Here is a 24,811-nt window from a genome sequence, read left to right as displayed (position 1 = left end):
GCGGGGAGTCCCCACACCCGCACCTGCCCCAGGGCTGCCCTGGGGGTGGGCAGGGCAGGGGTCAAGCTTAGAAGGCATCCAGGCTGTCCCTGAGGTAGCACAGTCGTAGGACCCATTAGAAGAAACCCAAGTCTGTCCCCTGCAGACACCTGGGGGCCATCTCCGCCAGCAGCCCCAGCTTCCTTGCCCCCTTGGCAGAGTGGCCCACTCCAAGTCCTGGCTAGAGAGTCACTTCCTGTCCTGTGGCTCATTTCAATTCCAGAGTTTGTCCAGAGAGGCAAAGACCTGGTCAAGGCGTCCCTGGCTCGCCAGGCAGAGGGGACAGCAACGCTCACGCTGGCCCAAGAAGAGGAACGGAGGGGCTTCCTGGCCAACTCCCCCCTGAACTCGGACCCCGAGGAGTTTCTCAAGGTGACCTGCCCTGTCCCCACCTGGCCCTCGGGTGTGGGGGGTGAGCCAGGTGCGGGCTCCGTTCTTCCTCTGGGCATGGGAGGCACAGGACTCATGAGGTGGTTGTCGACTGCCTCCTGTTTGTCAGCCGAGTGGCCATAGCCTGGACCCTGTGCCCTGCCTGCTCCCCTGTCAGCCAGCCACAGGAGTCGCAGGCTCCTCACTGGCTGCCAAGGACGGGGAGGGGAATCTGCAGGAAGCGCGGCTGTGGGTACGTCTCAAGGCTCCTGGGGTGGTGGCCCTGTGTGGTGGCACCGGTGGAGTGTTGTACGGGTCAGAGGGGACAAGCCTGTGCCCAGGTGTGTGTCAGGCCCTCACCCAGGACCGGCCCAGGGACAAGGTGTGGGTGCTGGGTCAGCCTCCCCAGGTGTGGGTGCTGACTCTGCTGCCAGGTAGCGGGGAGCTTGGACACCTGCCTACCCGCCCCTGGCCTCGTGTCACAGTGTTGTTAGGGCTGAGGCAGGTGAGGGGCAGCCCTGGCCTGGCAGTCTTCGGGTCCCTCTGCCCCACATTGGCACTGGCTCAGCTTGGCTCAGATCTGCTCAGGGGCTGGCGGGACAGTGTCTGGTCCAGCCTCAGCCCAGAACCCAGGCACGGAAGTCACTGGGGGCCAGCAGCACCTCAGTGAGAGGCCTCAGGAGGGGACGCCCCAGAAAGCAGAGGCCCCCACTGCAGTCTCCCCTCCCAGGGCCATCCCGAGAGGGGTCCACCCTCTGTCCTTGCCCCACCAGGCCCTCTGTCACATCAGAGGCCTCTGAGGCCCTGCTGGCCTGCCCCATTTCCCCAAGCAGTCCTGCCTGGTAGCTGACCACACTGACCGCTCAAGGTCAGTATCACCCCCTGCTGGGATCCCTGGGGTGGTCCCTAGCAGCATGAGTCAGAGAAAGATGGCTGGGGGCAGGAGGCCAGGACAAAGAGTGACAGGGGTGACCAGTGGGCCTCCGCACGCAGGGAGTAGCGACAGCCAACTCTGGGGTTCCCTGGAAGTCAGATGTGCTGGTCCCGGCCTCGGCCACAGTTTGCAAGCACAGAAGCTGCGTGGCAGTTCTGGGCCTCGGATTCCCTGTGCACAAATCGAGGTGGACATCCCTCCCATCTGAGCCACCAGGATAAGTTGAGAGTTTTTCTAGAAGAAATTGGGGCTGCGTTTTCCACCAGACCCAGTTCCCGTTTTAATCACAGGCCTTTCACGAGGTCCTGGAGCGGCAGAGGCTGATGCGAAGTGACCTGGAGGAGGAAGAGGAGGTCAGAACCACAGAGGCCATGGCTGCCCTCTGCCAGGTGGGTGGCCTCAGCTCCTGGCAGAGAAACCTCAGGTTTTGTATGGGCAAGAGCTGCACATCCTTGGGCAGGGACCCAGGCAGGCTCAGGGTGACCAGGAGGTCACATCCCTGCTGGGTGCTCCCGGGCAGCTGGTCCAGCCCTGCCTGAGGGGCTGCCAGAGCTATGGGAAAGCTGTTCGAGGGCCGGGGCGAGTGCCCCAGGGGGTGGCACAGGGGGGAGAGGCAGGACTCAGGAGCTGGTCAGCATCCTGTGTCTTCTCCTCCGTCCTGTTAATGTGGCACATTGGATTGATGCTGGTAAGGGCGACTGCATGTGAATTTAGAACTTCTTCATTTTCTCTGGTGAATTTAACCGTTCCAACTCTCCCTTCTCTTCGGGACTCCATTAAACATTCAGACGTCCTTGTTCCTTCTGTACCACCTTCTACACCAGATTTTCCATCCTTTAGGATCTCCCTGCTTTGTTTTGGGTAGTTTTTTTCTCCCAGTGCATAACTCTCTCTTCAGCTACATCTAAACTACAATTAAACCCATATGTTGAGTTCTTAACACTGGACAGTGTTTTTCAATTCTAGAGTTTCCAGTTGGCTCTTTTTTAACTTAACACTATTACTTTATAATTTCTGGGTCTTTCCTTAAAGGTTCAAAAGCAGACTTTAGCACGATGAGTATAGGAAGCGTTGGTACTTGAAGCCTGTGTCTTGAATCTATACTTTGCAATAATGTGGGCTTGCTCTGCGTGTCTACTGTTTGTGTGGCTTTACGGTTAGAGCGTCCTGCCTCCTCATGTTGTCTTGTCTTCTGGGTATTTTGTGTAGATATTCCAGGTTTGCACATTTACTTGTAGAGTGTGCCAGTATACAATGATGTTCTCTTTCTCCAAAGGGGAGCTTCTCTGGCTTCTGCCATATGGTCAGGCTTCTAATGACCCAGTGTCACCTTCATTCAAAATCCAGGCTTGAAATGCCTGGATGTGCCAGGCAGGTTTTCATTTTGTAACAAACAGCTGAAAACAAACAGCGTTTAAAAAGGAGAAATGTGTCTTGGCTCCCAGTCCAGGGGTCTCGTCTGTGGTCAGTGGGCCCCATTGCTCTTGGCCTTCGATGAGGCAGCACCTCACAGGGAGCTGGGAAGCAAGGAAGCAGGGAGACCAGCGTCCCACAGTCCCCTTCACGGGGACGTCTCCAGTGACTTAACACCTGCCCTGAGGCCCCACATCTTAAAGATCCCACCACCTTCCAAGAGCACCAAGCCCAGGACCCACCTTTAACACCTGGCTCTCTGGGGGCATCCCAGGTCCAAACTGCTGAGCTGGGCAGCCCGAATGACTGGACACAGGTTGCAGCCTGGGGAGGTCCGTGTGGACTGGTTCCTTCCACGTCACCCTGGTCTCTCCAGTGCCGTTTCTCCAGGTCCCAAGCCTAAGCGTGAAGGGCCAGGTCCACATGATGGGCCACCACTCCAGCCTCTTTCCCCTGCAGCTCAGGCTGTCCGAAGGCCTGCCGGGCAGCTCAGCCAGCTCTGCTGGGCAGGCCCTGGGTAGAAGCAGCTGCTGAGAGCAGCCCCTCTGACCGTGTCTGCCCCCAGACCTGGGTCCATGTTTATGCCACAAGACATCCCCTGTCTTGTGACGTTGAGGTTGGCTTCATCAGCATTTGTCCCAATGTTTACTTCATTCACCTTCACGGGAGGGTTGGTCCACATCACCTGGTCAGCCATTTCCAAAGTAGGGTCTCTACATTATTCAAAAGGATGCAGGTTCTTTATACCTTGGTCATGGTCACTTTATTCTGAACAAAGGTCCAACTGTTCATTGAGTTTGATGAACATTGATTTGAATTAAATTTAACTTAAATTCATTGAGCACAGCAAGTTATGGTCTAGGTACATACACCACGCCACGTGCTGAGGTATGTTTATTCCATTTAAAAAAAAAAAAAACAGTTATCCATGTAGCATATTAGCTAGGAGTATGAGTCCCAGAGTCCAGTGGCCAGGGCCCACCATCTGCAGACTGTCCATTCTATGCCTCTGCTTCCCCATCTGTGAAATGGTGGGACTATGACAGAGCCCCTGCGTTGGACTGGCATAAGGATTGAGTGAGATTCTAGATGAACAGGGTTGACGACATTCTTTGGCAGTGGTAAAAATTCATCAATACTGATGGCTATAATTATCACTGGCAATTTGCCAGTCACTCTGCTGGACCTGCACATGAAGAGGTAGCAAGAGAAAACTTTGCACAATGGTCCCCGCTCATCTTCAAGGGCTACCTTTCAAGAACCCCCGGGGATGCCCAAACCTCAGATGATGAAGAATCCTATATATACTATGTTTTCTTCTATACATACACACCTCTGATAAAACTTAATTTATAATTTAGGCACAATAAGAGATTAATAACAACAACTAATAATGGAATAAATTAGGCTCAGTAAGAGATTAACAACAATAACTAACAAAAAAGTACAATTATAAAAACATACAGGAATAAAAGTTTTGATTGTACTCTGTTATTGCACCATCATCGTCCTTCTTCTCACAATGATGTGAGATGACACAGTGTCTATGTGAGGAGCTGGGTGACACAGGCATTGTGACATAGTGCTAAATACTACATGAAGACTACCTCATCACAAGCACTGTGCTTCTGCAACAGTGCATCTGATAAGAAAGACACTGGTGGACCGACTGACTGACTGGTGGGTGGGTAGCATATACAGCATGGATACACTGGACAAAGACATGATTTGCATCCCAGGCAGAATGGAGTTGGACAGCATGATATTTCATTATATTTCAGACCAAAGTGTAATTTAAAAACTACACATTGTTCGCCTCTGGAATTTTCCATTTGATATTTTTGACCCATGATTGACCACAGGTAATTGAGACTGTAGAAAGGAAAACTTAGATAAAGAGGGAGTGTGGTACTTCAGAAGGTCTAGTCCATGAGAAGGATGATCAACCAGGGGCTAGGAGGGGTGTTAAGTGCTGGAGGGTGGCAGCAAAGGGAAGTGCCCAAGACCACCAGGTGGGTGATTCCCCAGGACAGCTCACACAGCTCAGCACGTGGTGCACCCATGACTGAGATTTGTTAACAGCAAAACCAGCAAAAGGGAAAGGTGTGTCGGTGAAATCCAGGGGGACTCTGGCATGAGCTTCTGAGTCCACTCCCTGTGGAGTCCCATGGCATGGACCTCATTCCCAGCAGTGAGCTATGACAGCATGTGCCAGATGATGTCTACCAGGGAGCTTGCCTGTGCTCGGGAGTCCAGAATGTGGTCAGGGTCAGTCCAGGGGTGCCCTCTGCCCGGGGTTCACCACGAGTGAGGTGTGTAGCTCATCCACTTGCACCCTGTCCAACCTGTGGCCAGAGGTCTTGCCAGTGAAGGGAACTTGGAAATGAGCTTGGGAACAGATGAGGGATTCCTGGATAGGGAAGGGAGTGGACATGAGCCCTGTTGGTGCATGAAGCATTTGGGGACTGCAGCCAGCTGCTGGGTTGGGGAGGATGTGAGACACAGCTGCAGACCTGAGGAGGACCAGCCTCTACTGATCAGGAGCTGTGGTCCAGGGAGGGTGGTAGTGAGATGGTGGTTCAGATGCTGGTAATCAGGAAGCTGTGGGAGCCCAGGGTCAGAAACGCCCATGTTGGTCTCTGTGGCCCAAAGAAGGCTCTGTAGAGAGAGGACTGTGTGCAGGGGAGCTGCAGAATGAGGGGCCTGCCCAGGTGTGCGGTGCCTGCAGGCGGGGTGAAGGGCATGCATAGCAAAGCAGGCGGTGAGAGGCCCCTTATGTGCGAGCTGACATGCAGCACGCGTGTTGATGAGCATCACACCCGTGTGGTATGATATGATATGGAAGTGGAGAGGGAGAGGCCAACATTGTGGAAATGGCCATCTTTGTGCCGGGAGGGTGAGGAAAGGTGTTGTCAGGAGACCTAGTGCCTTCCAGCAGAACCTGAGTGGTTTGGTGTCTTAAATGTGCTAAAAAAAAAAAAAGAAAAAGAAAAATTCAGAGTGTGGATTCACAGGTGCTAAACATACTATTATCTGCAGTGTGAGGATTTTTCATAACTTAAAGGAATGCATTTTTAGAAAGCGACCGGGGTCGGGGAGGTAGGACGAGATGGCAGAGGACCCCTGGGGCTGGATTCAGAACTGCCTGGAAGCCCACTGGGTAATTTCCCTGTGAGGGAACAAGGGTCTTTCAAGTTAATTGAGCCTGGAGGCTCATGAAGATCTGAGGTTCTGACTTCCTGTGCCCGGAGGGGGAGGGGGAGGGGGAGAGGAAGGGGGAGGGACAGGCTGTGAATCTAGGAGGGGACTTGGGAGGCCCGGGTGGCGGGTAGAGGAGGTGCAGAGACTAAGGGCTCTGGGGGTCAGGAGGCAGGCTGAGGCTTGTGGGGGTGGGCAGAGGGCAGGAAGACTGGGCTTGTGCCTGTGTGTGTGCGCGCGCGCACACGTGTGTACGTGCGTTGGTGTGTTCACATGTGCGTGCACTAGTGTTAACTGCACGTGGAGACCTACGTGCATGCCTGTGTGAGAGTGCATGCGTGTGTTCGTGTGTGTTTGTGTGCACATCCATGCACATGCGATTGGAGTCTTCTCTGGGTCTCGGGGACATGGGAGGCAGAGGCCCACAGAGGTGGGCTGGGCCAGGGCAGGGCAGGACGTGACCCCGCCCTGGTGTGGTTCTCTCTTCAGGAGCTGTACCGCGGCACCATGGGCACTTTCCAGGGCTGTGTGGACGCCCTGTTCCTGCAGACGCTGGGCGCCCGCGGCCTCCCCAGGGCGGAGTGTGAGGCCCTGCGGCAGGAGGTCCAGGAGGACGCAGCACGGCGGCTGGGCAGGTCTGATCGCTTCCGGAGGCGGCAGTGGGGGCTCCTGCAGGAGCTCCTGGAGCGAGACCAGCAGGTGGGCACCCTGGTGTGGGATCCGGGGTAGCTTAGAACCAGGAGGGATGGTGGGCTGGGTGTGGGCATCCCCGGCACGTCCTCAGGCGCTCCACAAAGACCCTCGCTAGTCTTTGGCCACACCCACCCAGGGGCAGGGTGAGAGCCAGAGCCAGCTCCTGTAGGCAGGGTCAGGAGACGGGCGTCAATCCTGAGGCTTCAGGAAGAAAGGCGGGCATTCAGTGATGGGAGGGCAGCGCATCAGGCCTGTGCCAGACAGCAGGATGGCCTCAAGATGTCCACATCCCAGTGCCAAACCGTGGACCTGTGTGACCTCTCATGGCCAAAGGGACTTTGTGGTTGTGATTAATGATCTTGAGACAAGGACGTCATCCTGGATTGTCCAGCTGGACCAAGGTCACCCTAGGGCCCTCGTGAGAGGGAGCAGAGCGTGAGGACCAGAGGAGGAAACAGGAAGGTGTGAGTGGAGCTCCGAGTGGCACAGCGTGAGCCTGGGGACACTGGCAGCTTGTCTAGAAGCTGGAAACGGCAGAGGACAGGTCCTCCACCTCGGGAGCTTCCTGCCCAAACTGGCCGTGCGGCACCTTGATTTCAGCCCGTGAAGACCCACGTGATGGCTCTGACCTCGGAGCAGCTGCTACAGCAGTTTCTACGGCTCTAAGGCACAGAGGCGGTGAGCCACGGCAGCCCTGTGAAACTCACAGTGGACATTTTATTTTTAAAACATTAAAAACTGTTAAATGAAAGAAGGAACCCCTGGCCTGGCTGTCCCCAGGCCCCGGCGTTTCTTTCTCCTTGCTTCCTGCAGCCTGGGGGCTGAACGGCTCGGGTGCTTGCTACCTCAGGACTCCTGCAGTCGGCAGTGGCCAAGTGACAGCCCTGACAAGGTGTGGCACCACGAAGAGCTTCTTGTCCCTAATGCCAAAGCCAGGTTGTCCCTGATGCCAAAGCCAGGTTGTCCCTGATGCCAAAGCCAGGTTGTCCCTGATGCCAAAGCCAGGTTGTCCCTGATGCCAAAGCCAGGCTGCTGGTGTTCCGGTTCTTCCTGCCTAGGACATGGACACCCCTTGCCCTGACTAGAGCGGTCAGCTGGGGCCCTCAGGAGTGAGCAGGGGCCAGCTGGAGTCCCCGAGGAGTGAGCCGCGGCCCTGCCCTGGACCACCGCCCCGGGTGCTTGTTTCCACTGGGTTTTCAGTTGGGTGCAAAAGGCCACAAGAAGGGATGCCTGTGACCGGGGCTCTCTGGAGAGCTGGGAAAGTGCACGGGAAACACGAGAGCTGGGCGGACATGGCCTCCGGCAGCCGCGGGGCAGCACGGGGCGGGTTTCCCGCGGTCTGGGTGGGTGGACCCTCTGATTCACCTCGGCCCTGCCAGCTGGTGGCCGCGTTGCCCTGCGCCAGGCACCTGCCCCTCTCCTGCACTTGGCTCCCAGTCCTCCGAGGACCCCTCCCCTGGTTGCTGGCACGCTCTGATTCAAGGCCCCGTGGCCCGGATGTAGCGGGTGCTCTGGAAGGACAGTGTCCACCTCCAGCAACAGCAGTGCAGCTATGGTCACCCTGACCCTGACTGTGTCCTGCCAGGGATCTAGATGGAGTCAAGTCGTCCAATTCACCAATCCCAGACCTTAGGCCTTGGAGAGCTGGCAGGCGAGTCAGTGTGCCCCTGGCGCTCACCACGGTGGAGAGGGCCTGGAGACCACCAGGGCTTTACAGAAAGGCCCCTGACCTGGAGCGTAAGCCCAGGGTGTGAGACAGAGCAGACACGCCAGGCTGGAGGCTTACAGAATGTCTCAGAACCCCAGCTTGTGTGACAACTAGGACCAAAACACCCAGCAGGTTGCCGTGAGACAGTCATGTGAGGAGTCTCGCACAGCGTCCCTGCGGTCACCTGATGACGTGGGCATGGAAAGAATCCTGAATTTCATTTCCCACAAAGTGCCCACGATTCGGCCACCACTCTCTGGTCACATTATTCAAGTCCCAGCTTACGCCTGGCTCTTTTTTGTCTTTTACGAATTGCTTGGTGACATATGACAGTGGTTCTCCCTGGGCCTGTGGGGAAGTTTCTCAAGAGGAGTTTTGCATTTGAGAAGCAAGAGGAAGAGCCAGCGCCTTCGTCAGCTGATTAAAGTGTGGCCTAAGCCAGCTGGCTCAAGGTGTGGATGTCATAACTGATTCACTGATTGATCGCTGAATTGCCTTAAGTTACCACAAGGCCTTTAGAGACCCAAGTGCTCTCCGCCTGTCATGTTTCCTTGTTGATGAAAACGAGTGAGTCATGAACTCTCTGTGGCTCAGATGAGGATTCGTCTTGAGGAGCCCCAATAAGACTGTGTGTGGAAGATAAGCACACCCAGACCACGAGGACCTCTTCCACATCACACTCTGACCCACACACCACGGTGGCCCCGTGACCTGTGCCTTATGGAAGTTGGTAAATTGTGGAATCTGTGGAATGCACAGTTGGAGTGGGTAGCGCCTGGTGTTGTCAAAGCCTGATCCACTCGGGCACACAGGTTCTGGGCTTCTCCAGCACAGTGGCCACCCAGGGGTCCACACCCTGTCCCTAAAACCAATGTCAGGTCAAGGCTGAAAGGACTTTGCAGATGTGATTATGTCGGGGGCCTTGAGATGGGGAGAGTCCCCTGCTTAGCTGGCCAGGGCCAGTGTAATCACAGGGGTCCTTGCAATGGAAGAGGGAGCAGGTGTCTGAGCAAGGTGGTGTGAGAAAGACACAGGCAGCCATCATTGGATGCCATGATGGAGGAAGGGGCTCCAAGCCACGGACAGCAGGTGCCCTCCAGGGGCTGGGAAAGGTGAGACATATAGTAACAATTCACCTCGGACAGATATCCAAAAGTATGAGATAATAAATGTGTGTTGTTTTGAGCCACTACGTTTGTGGTCGTGTGTTATAGCAGCCACAGGAGACTAATACACCACTACATGGAAATCTGTGTTTTTAACAAGGGGTGTGTGGCATAAAACTGTGCCTGACATAAAACTCTCCAGTTAGAATCCTGGCTCACTGGGGCTGGGATTGTGGCTCAGCGGTAAAGCGTTCGCCTAGCATGGGCAGGATCTGGGTTCGATCCTCAGCACCACATAAAAATAAAGGCATTGTGCTGTGTCCATCTACACCTAAAGAATAAAAAAAGAATCCTGGCTCACTCACCTGTCAGCCTAAAGCAGCCTCATTTATCACAGAGTGTCTGTGGCTCAGGCATGCAAGCCCAGCTTGGCTGGATCCTCTCTCCAGGGTCTCTCTCAAGGCTGCAACCAAGGCAGTGTTGGGGTTGGGGTCTGCCTTGGTTAAAGGCTGAACTGGAAAAGACTCTTATCCAAACTCACCTCTGGGGTTCTTGGCAGGACTCAACTCCACATTAAGAATTGTTACTGAGGACTAATTACTCCCACATTTTTACTGGAGTTTGGAACCTGTCTTGAACTCAGCTCTGACTGTGAGGTCTCATTCGGGTGGTCAGTAGGCATGTAATCTAGTGCAGCCCAAACAGAACCTCTGCCCTTCCTGCCAACCTGCCCATCATACTTTCCCCTTAACTGGGCAAAAACCTTGCTCCTCTTTCTCTCACACCCTACGTCCTGTGGACAGAACACCCCACTGGCCCTACCTTCAGCCTCACCCAGAAAGTGGGCACTTCCTGTCATCTCTGTCCCAGGACGGTGGTCACAGCCACATGACTCTTGTCTAGCTCACTGCAGCAGCTGGCCACTGCCTTCCCTGGATTTTCAATGCCCAGCCAGAGTGGAACTTTCAAAATACACTACAGCCCCGCATCTTTAGGAGGCATGTTTATCATCTCCCACTTTAACATCCCTGAAGTTGAAGTGCATCTTACTTTAACTGGCAATGACTTTTGTGTCTTAGTGATATCTAAAATAGTTGGGCACCTTACAATCCTCAGCACTCTAGATGACAAAAGACAGAAAGTCACGTCTCTGCTCAAAACCCCCAGCGGCCATCGTCCTCATCATGTCCTGCAGGACCTGACCTGTCAGACCTGGTGCCCTCTGACCCCACCTGCTCCCTGCCCAGGCTCCTCCGGGCCTCACTGGCTCTGTGCTCCCCGGGTCTTTCTCCCGGGTCTTTCTCACAATGAGGCCTAACTAGTTTACAGCCCCTTTCCTGTCGCCCGTAATATATGAAAGTTTGGAGCCAAAAGAGCAAAGCCACGGCACGGCCTGGCAGCGATGTCCGGGGTGGGTACCGCGGCCCCTGTGGCAGTGCCGCCCTGAACGGAGGCATGGGCAGCCTACGTGTGGTGATGCCAGGAGGCTGGTGTGACCCTGCAGGCTCCATCTACCCTGCCATCCCGGCCTTGTGCCCTCGAGTCCTGCTGCTGGCCTTATCTGCAGACTCAAAATCACAGCAAAGACCCCTGTATGCTCTAGAGATGATGTCAATTCACCTTTTAAAGAATCAAGATGGGGGAGAATTTTTTAGAATGTTCAGTTTGCCCTTAGATTATTGTAACTCCTCAAAAAAGGACTCAAGAGACTGATCTGAACAGCCCATTCTGGGTGACGCCATGTCATTTGGTGAGATCGGCTGTGTTAGGAATCACATGGCCGGGAACTGGGTGGGCGCAGGCGCTTCAGCCCCCTGTGTTTTGTGGAGCGCGGTGGGAGCCCCGCCAGGCTGATGGGCAGAGAGCCTCTGCAGAGCTGCAGAGAGCCTCTGCAGAGCTGCAGAGAGGGGACAGGTGACGGACTCATCTGGCTGGCCAAGTCCTCAGGTTCGCCAGTCTTGCCAGAGGTGCACGTTTCTCCTGGAGATATGAGATGGCCAGGGAGGAGCAGCGTGGAGCTAGAGGTTTTAACAGAGTCCGGGAGAAAGGGGTTTTAGAGCAAGATACAGACTCAACCCCACAGCTCAGGTAGCTGCTGGGCTCCCGCCCAGTAACCAGCACCCACGTTCTGTTCCCCGGCACAGGTGTGGATGGAGGAGTGCGCGCTGTCCACGGTGCTGCAGGACCAGCTGAGGGACAACCGCCAGCGCACCTTGCAGGGCGTCCTGAGCAGGCTGGGCGGCCTCACCGAAGAGTGAGTCGGGCGGTCCTGGGATCAGGGCTGGGTGTCCGCGGCTCTACCCTTCTTTGAATGTGAATGATGGTGGCTCTCAGCCCTTGTCCTGGGTCTCCTCCAACACAAAATGGGGCCAAGGACCCTACTTCTCAGGGTCATGTTTTGTAGGAATTCTTCTCAACAGCTTTTATGGGATGTGATTTACACATGTTACTTTAAGAGTTCAAATCAAAGATGTTTTAGTAAATCTCTCCACATCCATCACCACGATTCAAATGAAGATTTCCATCTCCCCAAAGAGACCTCTCATGGCCATTTACAACAAATTACAACTGATCGATTTTTATATCCACTTTTTACATTTTTGCTCTAATAGTGCAATATGATTTCTCCAATTTGCTGAAAAAATGTCTTCTTATTTCTTCTGATGAAAATGGCTGATATGTTTTCCTAGTTGCCCGGCCTTTCCCAGGCACCCTGCCTGTGTTAGACCAAGACACAGGGGCAGGGCTGAGGCCTGGTAACCCGGAGGCTCTGAGCCAGGGAGGGGCAGGTGAGCAGAGTGCAGCTCCTTGTGTCTTGCTCCTCTGTGCTTTTGGTGATTCGGAGATTTCAGATGGCATCCTTGACCCGTCAGGATCTGCGGTGCAGGCAGCCGTTACCCCTTCCTGAGCAGTGCGCAGGCACAACCCGCTAGTCCTCTCTGAAGGTCACTCTTCTGTCCTGTGTGTTTTAGCTCACTGCATGCCCGGTCCCACAGGGCATGGCTGTGTTATTTAACGCAGCCCCTATCGTTTAGAATTATTCACACAATCGCCCTTCCTGTGGCTCTGGAGTTAAGTTTCCCTCTGGGATCATTTTTGCCTGAAGGCTCCTTTGAGTTCAGATCAACTCATAAAACATTCTCTAAGGTTTTTTCTAAAAATGACTTACCTTCGTCTGTAAGGGATGCTTTCCGTGGGCACGCTCTCCGTCCTTGTGCACTACTGTTGCGACGTGCCTGAGACTGGGTAGTTTATGAACGGTAGAGATTGATTTCTACTGATTCTGGAGCCTGAAAGTTCAAGATCAAGCACCTGCAGCTTCCGTGCCTGGCGAGGGCTGCTCTCGGCTTCCAAGGTGGCGCCTCTGTGTGTCTCCCACGGCAGAGGGGGGGCATGAGAGGGGCAAGCTCTGATTCTGTTTTCATGGGGGCACTAACCCAGCCATGGGGTGGAGCCCAGGGCCCCCTCCTAAGACCAGCACAGTGGGACCCGGTTCCAACACTCAGGTCTTAGCATCATACAGTCTTACTCTGGTTATTTTTCAGTACGTGTGTAGGAGCTCTGTGGCGCTCTCGATGCCACGATTTACCACTGGGTCAGCTCTTCCCAGGGCTCACCCATCAGCTTTTATGGCCCCTCTGCCCGCACTCCTCCAGGGCTCCCACTCGCTGCACTCAGTCACCCTCCACACCACTCCGTGTCCCTCCCCCGTGCACGGCTCAGCGGGTGCTTTCTCCCGCGCTGTCTCCAGTTCACTTCCTCTTTGGCTGGGTCTTCTCTGCTCTGAGGCCTGTGGAGCTCTGAATGTCAGCTGTTGTGCTGTGAGTTTAGAATGTTTCTGTTTCTCTACGTACTTCCTGATGATCTGCTGAGATTCTTCATCTTATCCATTTCTTGGCCATATGAATCATGATTATTGTCTGGCTGGCCTGATTATTCCAAAACCTGATATCTTGTGGTTATTTCTCCAGTTCCCATTTCATTCCTTTTATTTTTGGTTAATTTCTGTCTCTTTGCATGTCTGGTTATTTTCATTGACTGCGGGATGCTATTCATGACCAATTGTGGAGGGAACATAAGACTCTGAATAATGCCGTCTTCCAGAGAGGATCTGTCTTTCTTCCAGCAGGAATTTCAGATAGTGGTGGATGAGCTCCACCCACTGGGGAGTTTAGCTGATTCAGTGCTAAGGTCTTTGTGAGCCCCCGGCCCTGGCCGAAGGCCCTGGTGATTGCCAGGTCTCCCTCTGCCATGCTGACTGCTGAAGCTCTCTCCAGCTCTTCGGCCTCTTCCAGCACCATACATTATAAAACCACATGTCGGGCCTCTTTGGTTGACCCAGGTTTCTTTCCTCTCGAGTCACTGGGGTGTGAACTCAGACATGGCTCACGGCTTCAGTGGGGGGGTGGTTCCACCCACTGCCACTTGGCGGGCGCCAGTGCTACCTGGGGGCTTCTTGTGCGTCAACCCCGGCCCCTCCTGCTCTCCCCACAGGTCCACGCGGGGCATCCTGCAGGGGCACGAGCTGCTTCTGGGCTCTGTCCTCCGGAGGCTGGCCCTCCGCGGCAGCGCCGTCGCCACGCTGGCCCAGATGAGGCTGTCTGGGAAGAAGAGCCTCCTGCAGGAGCTGCGTGAGCAGCAGGCGCTGGAGCAGGGCTCCTCCCACTGTCGGGACGAGCATCAGTGGCAGCTGCTCCAGGCCTTGGTGAGCCCAGGGCCCCCCGGAGCACGCAGGGAGTGCCCCACCCAGTCGCAGGCCAGCCATGTCCACTAAACCCCCATCCTGCCGCCCCCGTCATCGGGGGTGCTGTGTGAACCTGCTGGGGCATCGTAACGAGGTCACAGCCACGGCCCACACGGCAGAGCTGGAGTCTGGGGGTCCTGGAGTGGCAGGGCCAGCTCCTCCTGGGGCTGCTGCCCTCCATTGTCACATGGCCGTCCCTCCAGGCATGTCTGGTCCTGACCTCCTCCCCATATGAGGTACCAGGCTTATTGGATTAGGACCACCCTAATGTCCCCTTTATGTCTCCTTAAAAATCCTGTCTCCAAATCTGTCAAATCCCAGGGCCCTGAGGCTAGAACTTGAACATGTCAACTTAGGGAGGACACAGTTGAGCCCATGATAGTACCCCCCTGTGGGTGCTCTGTGGCACCATGCCCGGGTGAGGATTGCACCAGGAGACCTAAGCCAAGTCCGAGGGGGAACGTCCAGTCAAGGGTGTGGGAGGAGGGCTTTGCACTGTCATGGAGGTTTCCACAGATCAAAGGGAAGACAACGGGCAGGCAGCAGAGCCGGGTTTAAACCCAGCCGCTTATCCAGCTCTCACGCCCGTGGCTCCTAAGCCCCAGGAGCAGCCAAGTTTCGAGCCACTGAGGCAGAGTTTCCCAGAGGCTGCAGCTGGCCTGGCCAGGCTTTGCAGCACAGGGCAGCAGCTGGGCCTCGTTGCAGGAGACGCGTGTCCTGGAGGAGGCCGGCCGGCTGGAGGAGGAGGCGCAGCAGACGCGGCTGCAGCTCCAGCAGCAGCTGCTGGCCGAGGCCCAGGAAGCCGGGCAGCTCCTGCAGCAGCACTTGGAGCGAGCCATCGGGCAGGCACTGCTGGGGCACGCACGGAATGCGGCCACCAAGAGCCGGGCCAAGGACAGGGATGACTTCAAGGTATGTGCCAGGGGCAGGAGGGACTGGGTGGAAGGGCCGGACACCTGGGCTGGTCCTCACTGTGTCCTGCAGGGACCCTGCAGAGCTTGCAGCCACCCAGCCTTGGTTCCCCATCTGTAGGTGGGCTGCCGTCCCTCCAAGGGAGGTGAGGCTCCATCACACCGACAGCAGGTTTCACTGCTGCCAGCCCCGTGCTGTCCTTCCGAGCAGTGCCACTGGGGTCGTTGACTTGACTGTGGTTCCTCCTCTGCTGACAGTGATGGGAAGCCAGCGGTGGAGACCCGAGTTGGGAGCCCATCAGCCCAGCACCTTCTCCAGTGCTCCGCCTGCCCTTCCTGGCCAGGTCTCCCACAGCCCTTGCACAGTAGGGTCATTCTCCCTCCCATTGCACAGATGGGAAAGCTGAGGCTCATGACCGGGCAAGACAGGTGTGAGTCCTCCCGGGTTGAGGGTAACTGGTTGGAGGCCAGAGCCGAGACTCCCAAGGCTGAGGAGGGTTTGCAGACCTTTGAGCTGTGGGGCTTGTGGTGGGACGTGGCGGCACCTCAGCTCCTCTCTGAGAGTCCTTCCACTTGGGCAAATGAGTTGCCCTGCTAATCCATGCCTGAGGTTGGCCCCACCTCCTGGTCCTTCAGAGGCTGGGGCGGTGCCCGGCAGGTGACATTGGGAAGGTCGCTCCCATTCCCTAAAATCCTCCTGGCCTACCTAGTGAGTGCTGCTGTGTGAACGTGGGCGGGGTGATCGGCAGGCGCATTTGGTCCTGGTGTCCAGAGTTCTGCTGGCCCCAGAGGATAGCGTGGTGCTGGGTTTCTAGAGGAGGCTGGCTGGCTCTCTGGAGGGACGGGCCATGTGGCAGGAAGGCAGGTGGGTGACTGACCCAAGCAGAGACGGTGGGGGACTTCCTGCCTCCCAGAATCCAGAGAAGGCCACCAGCTATCAGCCACAGGTCCTACTGGGCCTCGATGTGGATGTGGAAGCCTGCAGGGCAGTGGCAGGTGGCAGGACGGAGAGGCCCACTCAGCCCTGCTCCCCACAGCCCGGGTTCCACACCTGAAGGTCAGGCGCCTTTCACAGAAGGTGCTGGGGGAGGAGCGCAGAGCGCAGCCTGAGCAGACTGCTCAGTACTAAGTGGGCGTCATCTCTTGGCCGAAGCCCGGCCCTGCCCATACATGTCTGTCGATGTGGACACTTGAGGCTAACTCCTGCCTGCTGCCCGTCATCTGAGGAAGAAATGGACAGTGACTTGGTCAGTGCACGACCAGCACACTCCCTGGGCAGGGCTCAGCACGTCCCTTCCTCTCTACTTTGGCCGAGTGTGTCACTCAGAAGTGTCATAGCTGCAAATGACGGGTGCCCTGCAGTGGCTCAGGTGGGCAGAAGTCACACACCCAGGTACATTCGTCCCTCAGCATCACGCAGCACATACCCGGGGCTCATTCTATAAACACAGGGCTGGGCCAAGCTCACAGTCTGGGGTGCTGGCATCCTGGCTCAGGCTCTGGCCACGCCACACCCTGGCTGTGTGATCCCGTGGTGGGTGGCCATGGTGGCAGTGCATTGTGGGGAGGAACCCCGCCTCAAAGAGGAAGGAGCTGGGCTTGCTCCGTGAGTGCTGACCCTCTGGGAGGACTAGCTCAGGCTCCCACACAGCCTCCCCAGTCCCTTGCAAGGGCAGGTCCCCAGTGACTAAGGACCCTTGGCCTCCCCTCCTACGGTTTCACAGCTCAGTGTTGCTACTCTGGGACCACACTTACAGACCACGGGCCTTGGGGACGGACCACGGGCCTTGGGGGACAGAACACATCCAGACGACAGCACCACGTGATAAGAAATGTGGAGGGAGCGCTTCCAGCCAGCAGTGTCTGTGCTGGGACCTGGGACCCAGGACTGGGCTCTTTCCAACCCATGCTTGTGGCTGTTGTTGTCACTGTCATCGTCATCCTCATTAGCGTCCCACATGACTGTTGCTGCTCCAGGTCTGCATTCCAGACAGGAGGAGGGAGGTGGCAGAGTCTCCCCCATCAGGACTCTGCCTGTTCAGAGAGACAAGGCCCCCAGCAGACTCTGCCCGACTTTGCATCTTAGGACCAGAACGAGGCCATCGCGCCCGTATTAGGCCATGCTGACCTAGGACAGTAAGATTATTGACCAACCATGCGCTCTCTGCCTGCTCCCAGCCACTCCAGGTTGGGAGTGAGATGTCAGCCAGGCGGGGAGGCCAGGCCCCCACTGGGCACGGCAGCTGCACCTGTGACTTCCTTACCGCTCCTTCCTTCTCTCCTGCCCACAGGGGACGCTGGTGGAGACGGTGGTAGAGAGCATCTACGCCACCAGCGCTGGCGTCGGCCCCCTGGTGCAGGCCTATTACCAGCAAGTCGGGAGGGTGATGCAGGACCAGGAAGAGAGGAAGCTACAGCTCCTGAAGACCCTGCAGGGTGCGCAGCCTGGCCCCGGGACCAAGGTGGCCCACGTGGGGGGACGAGTGTTCCAAGTTGGGGGGTTGATTTTGAAGTGTTTCTATGTATTTATTCACCCCTCTTCTTATACCCAAAATGCTTTTTTAAAGTCACGTAAAGAAACATACATGCCGTACAATAAGGTTTGTAAAGCAGAGAGTCGGCGAGGGGCAGGACCCCGAGGTGACAGGGCAAGGTCATCGTCTGGACCGGCTGGGGGGGGTCTCCTTAGAGGTGAATGATTCTGTCTCTGGGTTCTTGGTGGCCCGAGATGGAGCCACTCAAAGGCACTGCCATGCCCAGGGGTGAGGAGAGGGCAGCAGCCACTGTGACGTTCCTGAGACCCCCTCATAAAAGGCCACCAGGTGAGGGAGCAGACAGTGTCCCCATTGCAGTGACACAGATAATGACATGCAGAGCCAGCTTCTCAAGGGCCATCCTCACCCTCCTGCCGAGCTCAGGACAGGCTGGCGCTCCTAGACCTCGGACGCTCTGCCTTTGGGAGCTGCTCTCGGCTGCCCTGTCCTGGGGACTCGGGGGAGACGGGCAGAGGCTCTAGATTCCCCGTCACGGCTCTCCAGAGACGGACGTGCCCGTGAGCCACTGCAGAATGGGGGCACGGCCCTCCCTCCCTGGCCTCAGCTTCCACTCTGTGGGAGGGGGCTGGGCTCGCCCCAGGCACCTCTGAGCTCTCCCTGCCCTTCCCCGACCCCCGACCCTCACACGGTGAGCGCTGGGGACCCTGGAAACCCCACCCTATCCAGCCCACCCTTCATGGGAGCCACAGAGGGTGGCCCGAGCTCATCCCAGGTCAGCCTCTCTGTGCTCCCATGCAGGTCCTCGGCCTGGAGGGGGACCGGGAGGCACAGCACCCATGTCCCCCCAGAACCACTGCTGGGCATTGGGTGACTTGACCAGCAGGGACTTGAAGCAGGTGCCCATGGCTCAAAGTGCAAACCTGCCCCTGCTGGGGTGGGGCGCTGGAATAACCCTGCTGGGGTCGGGTGTGCACTGGGCTGCCCAGGGACCCAGGGACCCAGGGACCCAGGGCACCTCGCACTCCACCTGAAGTTTCTGTCTTAACCTGCATTTTCTGAGCATCTGAATCTGCCAACAGGAAAGGGCTGGGGGAAGGGCGCTGCTCCAGCTCCTCGGGGAGCCTCGGGCCGCCCAGCACCCTGGCTTCCTGCTGGGTGCGTCCACCTGCCTGTTCCCCTCCCTGTGCTGTCCCCAGGGTCCTTGCACACGCCTGCCTGTCCCAGCGCTGGGGCGAGTGGCACACAGTGGGTGCAGGTGTGTCCTGCTTGGCCTCGGGCGCGGCCAGCCCAGCCTGCAGAACCTGTGCTCTCGCTGTGACGGGACCCGCCTCGTGTCTCCCATGGTCCAGGCAACAGAGTGGACAGCTCCAAGTTGCGGAGGAAGCAAGAACTCGGGGACCCCGGGCCCGAGGACCAGATGGCAGGCGGCGCTCAGGGAGCCTCCCAGGCTGTCCACCAGAGGTGAGGCTCACGGTGGGCAGTGGGTCCCCCACGCAGGGATGTCATCTGCCCCCCACACCCAGTGTGGAAGCCCCTGAGCCTCTGCCCACACCCTGTTCCTAGTGGCACCTGCACTAGCGCCCAGCACAAGGGAGGGTGAGTCAGGGTGTGACGGCCACCCTGTGTCCAGCTTCAGGTGGCCCTAACGGGGCTCCTTCACCCTGCTCACGCTCTCAGCTCCCTCAGGAGCAGACCTCGGGGTGGGAGTGGGTGTCCACCCGGAGAGACCCAGGGAGCGGGAAGGGAGGCAGAGACAGGTATGTCCCATGACGGTGGCCATTACCGTGACCACAGACTCACCGGCAGAGGCCACTGCGTGTCCTCCCACGGTCTGTGGCTCAGGAGGCCGGTTCTCTGCTTCTCTGGGTCTCGTGAGGGGAGGCAGGGCGTCAGCCCACGGGGCTCTCCCGGGAGGCCTGGGGGGGCTCACTTCTGAGCTTGGTAGGGTTGCTGTGGATGAGGTCCCATTTGCTGGCCGGCTGTCACGTGGGCCACCCTCACCCCCAGGGCCTCTCTCTGGTTCTTGCTCTGGGCCCCGGAGGCCGGCAACCAGCAGCAATGACAGTACCTGGGGTCACGCCTGGGGTCACGCCTGCGGGCCCTGCGCCTTCTTCCCACCTGGGAGAGGTTTCTCTGTCCTCAGGGGCTCAGCCGCTGTGGACAGGACCCACCCGGTCACCCAGGCTCAGGCCGGGACCTTGCAGCCTGTGGCCCTGGTCACACCTGCGGATCTCCCTTGCCATCTGCAAGGGCTCCGGGATCTGAGCGTGTTTAGGGACACGGCCTGGGATGTGGCCAGCTCTGGGGACAGTCGTGTGGCCCAGCACAGGGGAGGGAAGGCCTCGAGGGCTGACTCGCCTGCCCGTCCAGTGCCCGGGTAGGCCCCACACAGCCCTGCGGCCAGAGAGCCCTGGGCCACAGGCAGGCGCTTGGCGTAGGGTCCCTGGGCCTGAGGGAACTACTGTGGCATCAGCAGCCTCCTGTGGGCCGTGGGGTGGAGGCAGCAGCAGTGCAGCCCCTGTAAGTGCCCGCTGTTTGCCTGGCCACTAGGTGGGTACCAGGGCAGTCCCTGCCCTCTGTCCAGGAGCTCCGAGCCTGGAGGAACAGTAAAGAATCGGCGATCAACCAGTGGGGGTGCCGAGGGGCAGGGCTGGACCACAGGGGAGGATCCCTTGCTTTGTCCTGCCACCAAAGGTGGCAGAAAGACAACAGCCATGCAGTCGAGCAGAGGGAGCCTGTCACACAGCACAGTCTGGGCCCCCCGCACGTCGGCAGCCCGTGTAGATGACAAGCACTGCAGCACCTGGATCAAGCTGAGCCTGACACCCCCACTGTGAATTCTCCAACTGGTCATTAGCCGTGGTCAGCAAAGGCCCTGCTATTGCACTGCAAGGTCTGGGCTTGCCCTGACTCTCCACACCGTGCTCAGCAGTTCCTGGACTTGGGCACAGGAGCATCAGGGGGCTTTCCCACTACACCTGCTGCACCTGGAACTCAGGGAGCTGGAGGGGAGCCCTGGCATCTAAATTGCTCACACATGCACACAGACACGCCCAGGGACTCAGACGCTGTGGCCCAAGGACTCCACTTTGACCCAGGTGATCTAAGGGGGGGGGGCTGGTCCAGCCCCACCTGGTGTAGGGAAGAGGAAAGTCAGGCCTGGTGGGTTGGAGGGAGCGCCTGTGGCCTGGGTTCAGGCCCGGCACAGCCTCTGCAGGCTGGGGAGGGCCTGCCTCCTTGTCAGGGGCTCCTGCCTTCACCTCCCCCCTCCCCACCCTAGGCAGAGCTGTGGGGCGGCCAGTCTCCCGTCTCCCCGCATCCCAACCCAGTGCCTCCCCAGAGGCAGGAGAACGGCGAGGGGCCACAGGAGGTGGATGGGACAGATGGCGTAGCACAGAGGAAGGACTGGGGCTGGCAGGGCAGTGGCAGACGGGGTGGACTTTACAGCAGACAAGACATGAAGCCAGGTGGCACCATGTGCCTTGGGGGCCCCCATGTGGGCAGCTGTCTGCCGACGCTGGCATCTGCCTTCAGTTCCAGAAACTCAGCCTGGGAGATGAAGGGGGTGGGGGTAGTGGAGCCGGGGGTCTGAGTGGTCCTATGGGCGGAGGGGAGGCAGGAGTCTGCGCCCCAGAGGGAGGTGGTGCTCAGGATCAGGGGGAGCCTCTGCCCCAGCCGTCCCCCTGCCTCTCAGGGTAAGGGCTGTCTTATTCCGGGTTCATCTTTTTCCGGAGGAAAAAGCCTCCTGTTTCACAGGGAGGGGCCAGGGCCGTTCTGAGATTTAAAGTCAGGGTGCAGCCAGGGCCCTGGGCCTTTGAGAATGTTCCTCCCTGGGTAAGATGGTCTGCTCAGGAGAAGAGGCCACTCCCTGCTGCCCAGCCCCGTGGCAGCTGTGGGTCCACAGGCAAGCCCCGCCTCTCCGCCTCTCAGCCTCTTGCTCTCTGTCCTGCTGGTGTCCCCAAGCCACCCCAAGGATCGAGACAAAAGTGCCTGTAGAATGTTGTCAACTCCTTGGTGTTCGGGGCCTTGATAATGTCCCCAGTGTGTGGCGGCTGGACACTGGGTACCCGGGGCCCAGGCGGTCACTGATCCCATGGCACGGTGGGCCCTTTGGGAAGGTTCACGTGGGGGCTCGAGCGACTGTGGCCAGGGCAGCGCTAACCTTCTCCCTCCCCCACCAGGCTGCTGACGCAGCAGAGGCGGCTCCTGGCCCAGTTCACGGAGCACCAGCGGCTCCGCCTGGAGGCGCAGAGGCAGAAGGCCCGGGTCCTGGACCAACTGGAGGCCCAGCTGGAGACGCAGCTGCAGGTGAGAGTCTAGGAGCGGCCTCCGCAGGCAGGGCTTCAAGAGGAGCAGAGGTGGGGAAGGCAGAGGCCAGGTCATCCCGGGCCAGTGTGGGCCTGTGGGGGGGTGGGCAGGTCCAGAGCCTTCGCCTCTGCACCTCGCTGCCTGCACGGTCACCTTGTCCACTGGCTGGTGCAGCACAGCTGCCCAAGAGATCAGGGTCCCTGGCCTCAGGCCAACTCCAGGGAGGCTGCCGAGAATCAGCGCCTCTGTGTGGATCCCCACCAGGCGGCTGCTCAGAGTCAGGATGGACGTCCGTCCTGCTGGCCGTGGGGGGCGACCGAGCCTGCTGTGCACCTGGAGCACTCAGGACTCACCCAGCACAGAGTCATGGCAGAGAAGGCTCCGTCCCGAGTGTGGCCAATGGCTGCCACAGATGCCTGGCGTTCCCGAGTGGAAACCTCGGACAGTGTGGGCCCTGCCAGAGATCTCCCCACAGTGGGCAGCGATTAGAGGGACAAGGACATGTGTGTCACGGCGGACAGACATCGACACTCTGGAAGGTCCACAGAGGGCCGTGGCTGGCGCTTTCCATAGCCCACCTACAGCCCACCTACAGGGTGGAGGCGGTTACTGTGACTGTCCCAATTACAGGGGTGGCCTGAGGTTGGCAGAGGGGGGACACTGATGGCGTCACAGGGCCAGTGAGCTGTGGGCCCAGGTCTGTGTGGCGCTGGCGCCAGGTGCTCACTCTGGAGGCAGGCCACACTGCGAGGTCCTGTCCTGCTGCCACCACCCCCGTGCAGGCCACCATGCCTCCCACCCTGTTGTCATCTGTGAATGGGCTCCACAGCGGAGCCAGAGAGGATGCCCAGTCGCCTGGCAGGAGGTGCCCACCCTGCGTTCTGCCCTGCTTGGGCCTCTCCGGGGCACTTCAGGAAACCCTCCTCCCTGCTGGGGACAGCCTCCTGGACAGCGTCAGGCCCTGTTGGGGGAGGGGCTCGGGGAGGGGCCGCTGACCCTCCCCCACTTGCACATCAGGACGCGGAGCAGACCTTCGTCTCGGAGCTGGCAGCCTTGGCCCGCGTGCCCCTGGCCGAGAACAAACCGCTCTCCAGTAAGCGCGGGCTGCCAGGTAAGTCATGGCGTCCCCACCGCAGGGGCAGAGCCTCTGCGCTGGGACCGATGTCCACCTCCCGTCCACCGCTGACCAGCTCTGGGGCCTCGGGCCTCGGGCTCAGCCTCTCTGGGCTTCATGTCCGTGTCTGTAATGGGGCAGGCTCAGGGCACCCGGGGCCTGGCTCTCCAGCCAAGGCCATCCCAGCCCCTGGGTCTGCTGCCCTCCAGCTGTGTCTCCGACTCTGTTCCTATCTGTACAGTGGGAAGATGAGTCCCCTCCCCTGCCAGTGACAGAATAGGGGACGTCCCAGGCGGTGGTAGCCTGGTCGTGGGAGGGTCGTTCTGAAGGCAAGCACACAGACCCCTGAAGGCAGAGGCTCCGTGCCAGCTGATCTCGGCACCCTAAGTCCCGAAGGCCCCTGGGTGCAGTAGGAATACAGCCTGGCAGGACTGGTCAGGTCCCAGCTCTGCCACCTACCCGCTGTGCTGGCCTGGGAAAGCATGTGGCTCCTGGGCCTCGGTTTCCTCTTCTGTGGAGTGGGTACAATGCAGTGACGCAGCAGGGCCCACCTGGCCACCAGGTGCTTGAGAACGGTCAGGCCCAATTGGCCCAAGGCCAGAGGAGCTGTCCAAAGACCCAGGCCAGGGTCCTCTCTCTTCCACAGAGAAGCCTCAACGGACCAAAAGGAAGAAGCCCCTGCCTCGGGAGAGAGGGGACCCAGGACTGCCCAGCAATGGTGACCCTGCCTCGGGGGAACACGCCTCAGGGCCCCTCAGGTACAGCAGGTCCCCAGCTCTCACCTCTGCACTCCCTGGCCACCCACTGCGCTCCCTCGCCACCCACTGAACCTGGTGTCTGGGTGGGAGGCCGCCCCTTCTCCAAGGCCCTCAGAGGCCCAAGAACAAGTGATGTGAGCGTGATTGAGGGCAGGAGCCGGGGCCACTCGGTGGCAGCTGGCATCACTGCGGCTGCCCCTGTTGTCCCATCTGGCTAGGAGGGGACACTGCCTCCAGGCCCTGTTGGCATCCATCCAGAGCCACACACCCAGCCCCACTCCTCCAGGGCCAGCACTGGCCGCCACCTGTGTGAGCTGCCGTCGGCTGGCAGCTCCAGGGTCGTAGGAACCAGCGCGTCCAGCGCGTCCCTGTTGTGGTACCTGGGTGATCAATCGCCCACCTGGAAGGGCACCCTGGGGCTCCACTTGCCACTTCACCACGCATGTCACCGTGAAGACCGCCTTGGTCACTCTGCTGCCACCTCACTGAGTGGCATCACTGAGCCTGGTCTCAGCCAGGGCACTGACCGCTGGCCTCTTCCCACTTTCAGCAGCCAAAGGCCAGGTCAGCAAGAAGCCGAGGCTGGAGTCGGTGAGGACGGGAGGCAGGTGCTAAAGAGGAGCCATCTGTAGCTCAAGGCTGCTGGGCAGGCCTGTGCCTGGGCGTGCAGGGCCTGTCCCCACCACAGCCTGGGGGACGTGGGGGCGGCTCTGAGAGAGGACGGAGGCCACGCCTGAGATGGTTGGGAGCTCCTCCTAGCTGGTTTCCAGCCCGCTCAGCTCCCTGCCCAGGGCGACTCCTCCTGAGAGGAGGCCTCCTGTGCCCAGCTCTACCCGTGTCCTGAGACTACCGGAACCTGCTTCCCACAAGCTGAGGTCACCTGGCACAGCCCCAGGCACTCTGCTCCCCAACTTCTCCGCCCAGTGCTCCCAGGAGGGCCTCTCAGACTTGCTGTATTTCCTGGATCTGAGGCCATTCCCTGATCCCTCCATCCCCTCCACCCCGCCAGGGGCTGCCCAGC

At 58.7% G+C, this 24,811-nt stretch overlaps 1 protein-coding gene across 1 annotated transcript in view; it reads left to right on the top strand.

Annotated features, from left to right (window-relative positions):
* The window catches only part of Evc (EvC ciliary complex subunit 1), a 53,205-nt gene extending 28,694 nt beyond the window's left edge, over positions 1 to 24,511 (top strand). Inside the window, exons 10-21 of the mRNA XM_076864508.2 lie at positions 263 to 411; positions 1,633 to 1,731; positions 6,443 to 6,652; positions 11,605 to 11,714; positions 13,955 to 14,165; positions 14,910 to 15,116; positions 17,407 to 17,551; positions 18,960 to 19,071; positions 21,792 to 21,918; positions 22,936 to 23,029; positions 23,679 to 23,790; positions 24,341 to 24,511. Of these exons, the coding sequence (XP_076720623.2) occupies positions 263 to 411; positions 1,633 to 1,731; positions 6,443 to 6,652; positions 11,605 to 11,714; positions 13,955 to 14,165; positions 14,910 to 15,116; positions 17,407 to 17,551; positions 18,960 to 19,071; positions 21,792 to 21,918; positions 22,936 to 23,029; positions 23,679 to 23,790; positions 24,341 to 24,422 (1,658 nt within the window). The 3' untranslated portion in view covers positions 24,423 to 24,511. The remainder of the gene's footprint in view (positions 1 to 262; positions 412 to 1,632; positions 1,732 to 6,442; positions 6,653 to 11,604; positions 11,715 to 13,954; positions 14,166 to 14,909; positions 15,117 to 17,406; positions 17,552 to 18,959; positions 19,072 to 21,791; positions 21,919 to 22,935; positions 23,030 to 23,678; positions 23,791 to 24,340) is intronic.
* Positions 24,512 to 24,811: the final 300 nt, after the last annotated feature.

Source organism: Callospermophilus lateralis, chromosome 8 (assembly GCF_048772815.1).
Source record: "Callospermophilus lateralis isolate mCalLat2 chromosome 8, mCalLat2.hap1, whole genome shotgun sequence".
NCBI classification, from domain to species: Eukaryota; Metazoa; Chordata; class Mammalia; order Rodentia; family Sciuridae; genus Callospermophilus; species Callospermophilus lateralis.
The sequence above is the reverse complement of the archived record's forward strand: the minus strand, read 5'-3'. Positions and strand labels throughout refer to the sequence as shown.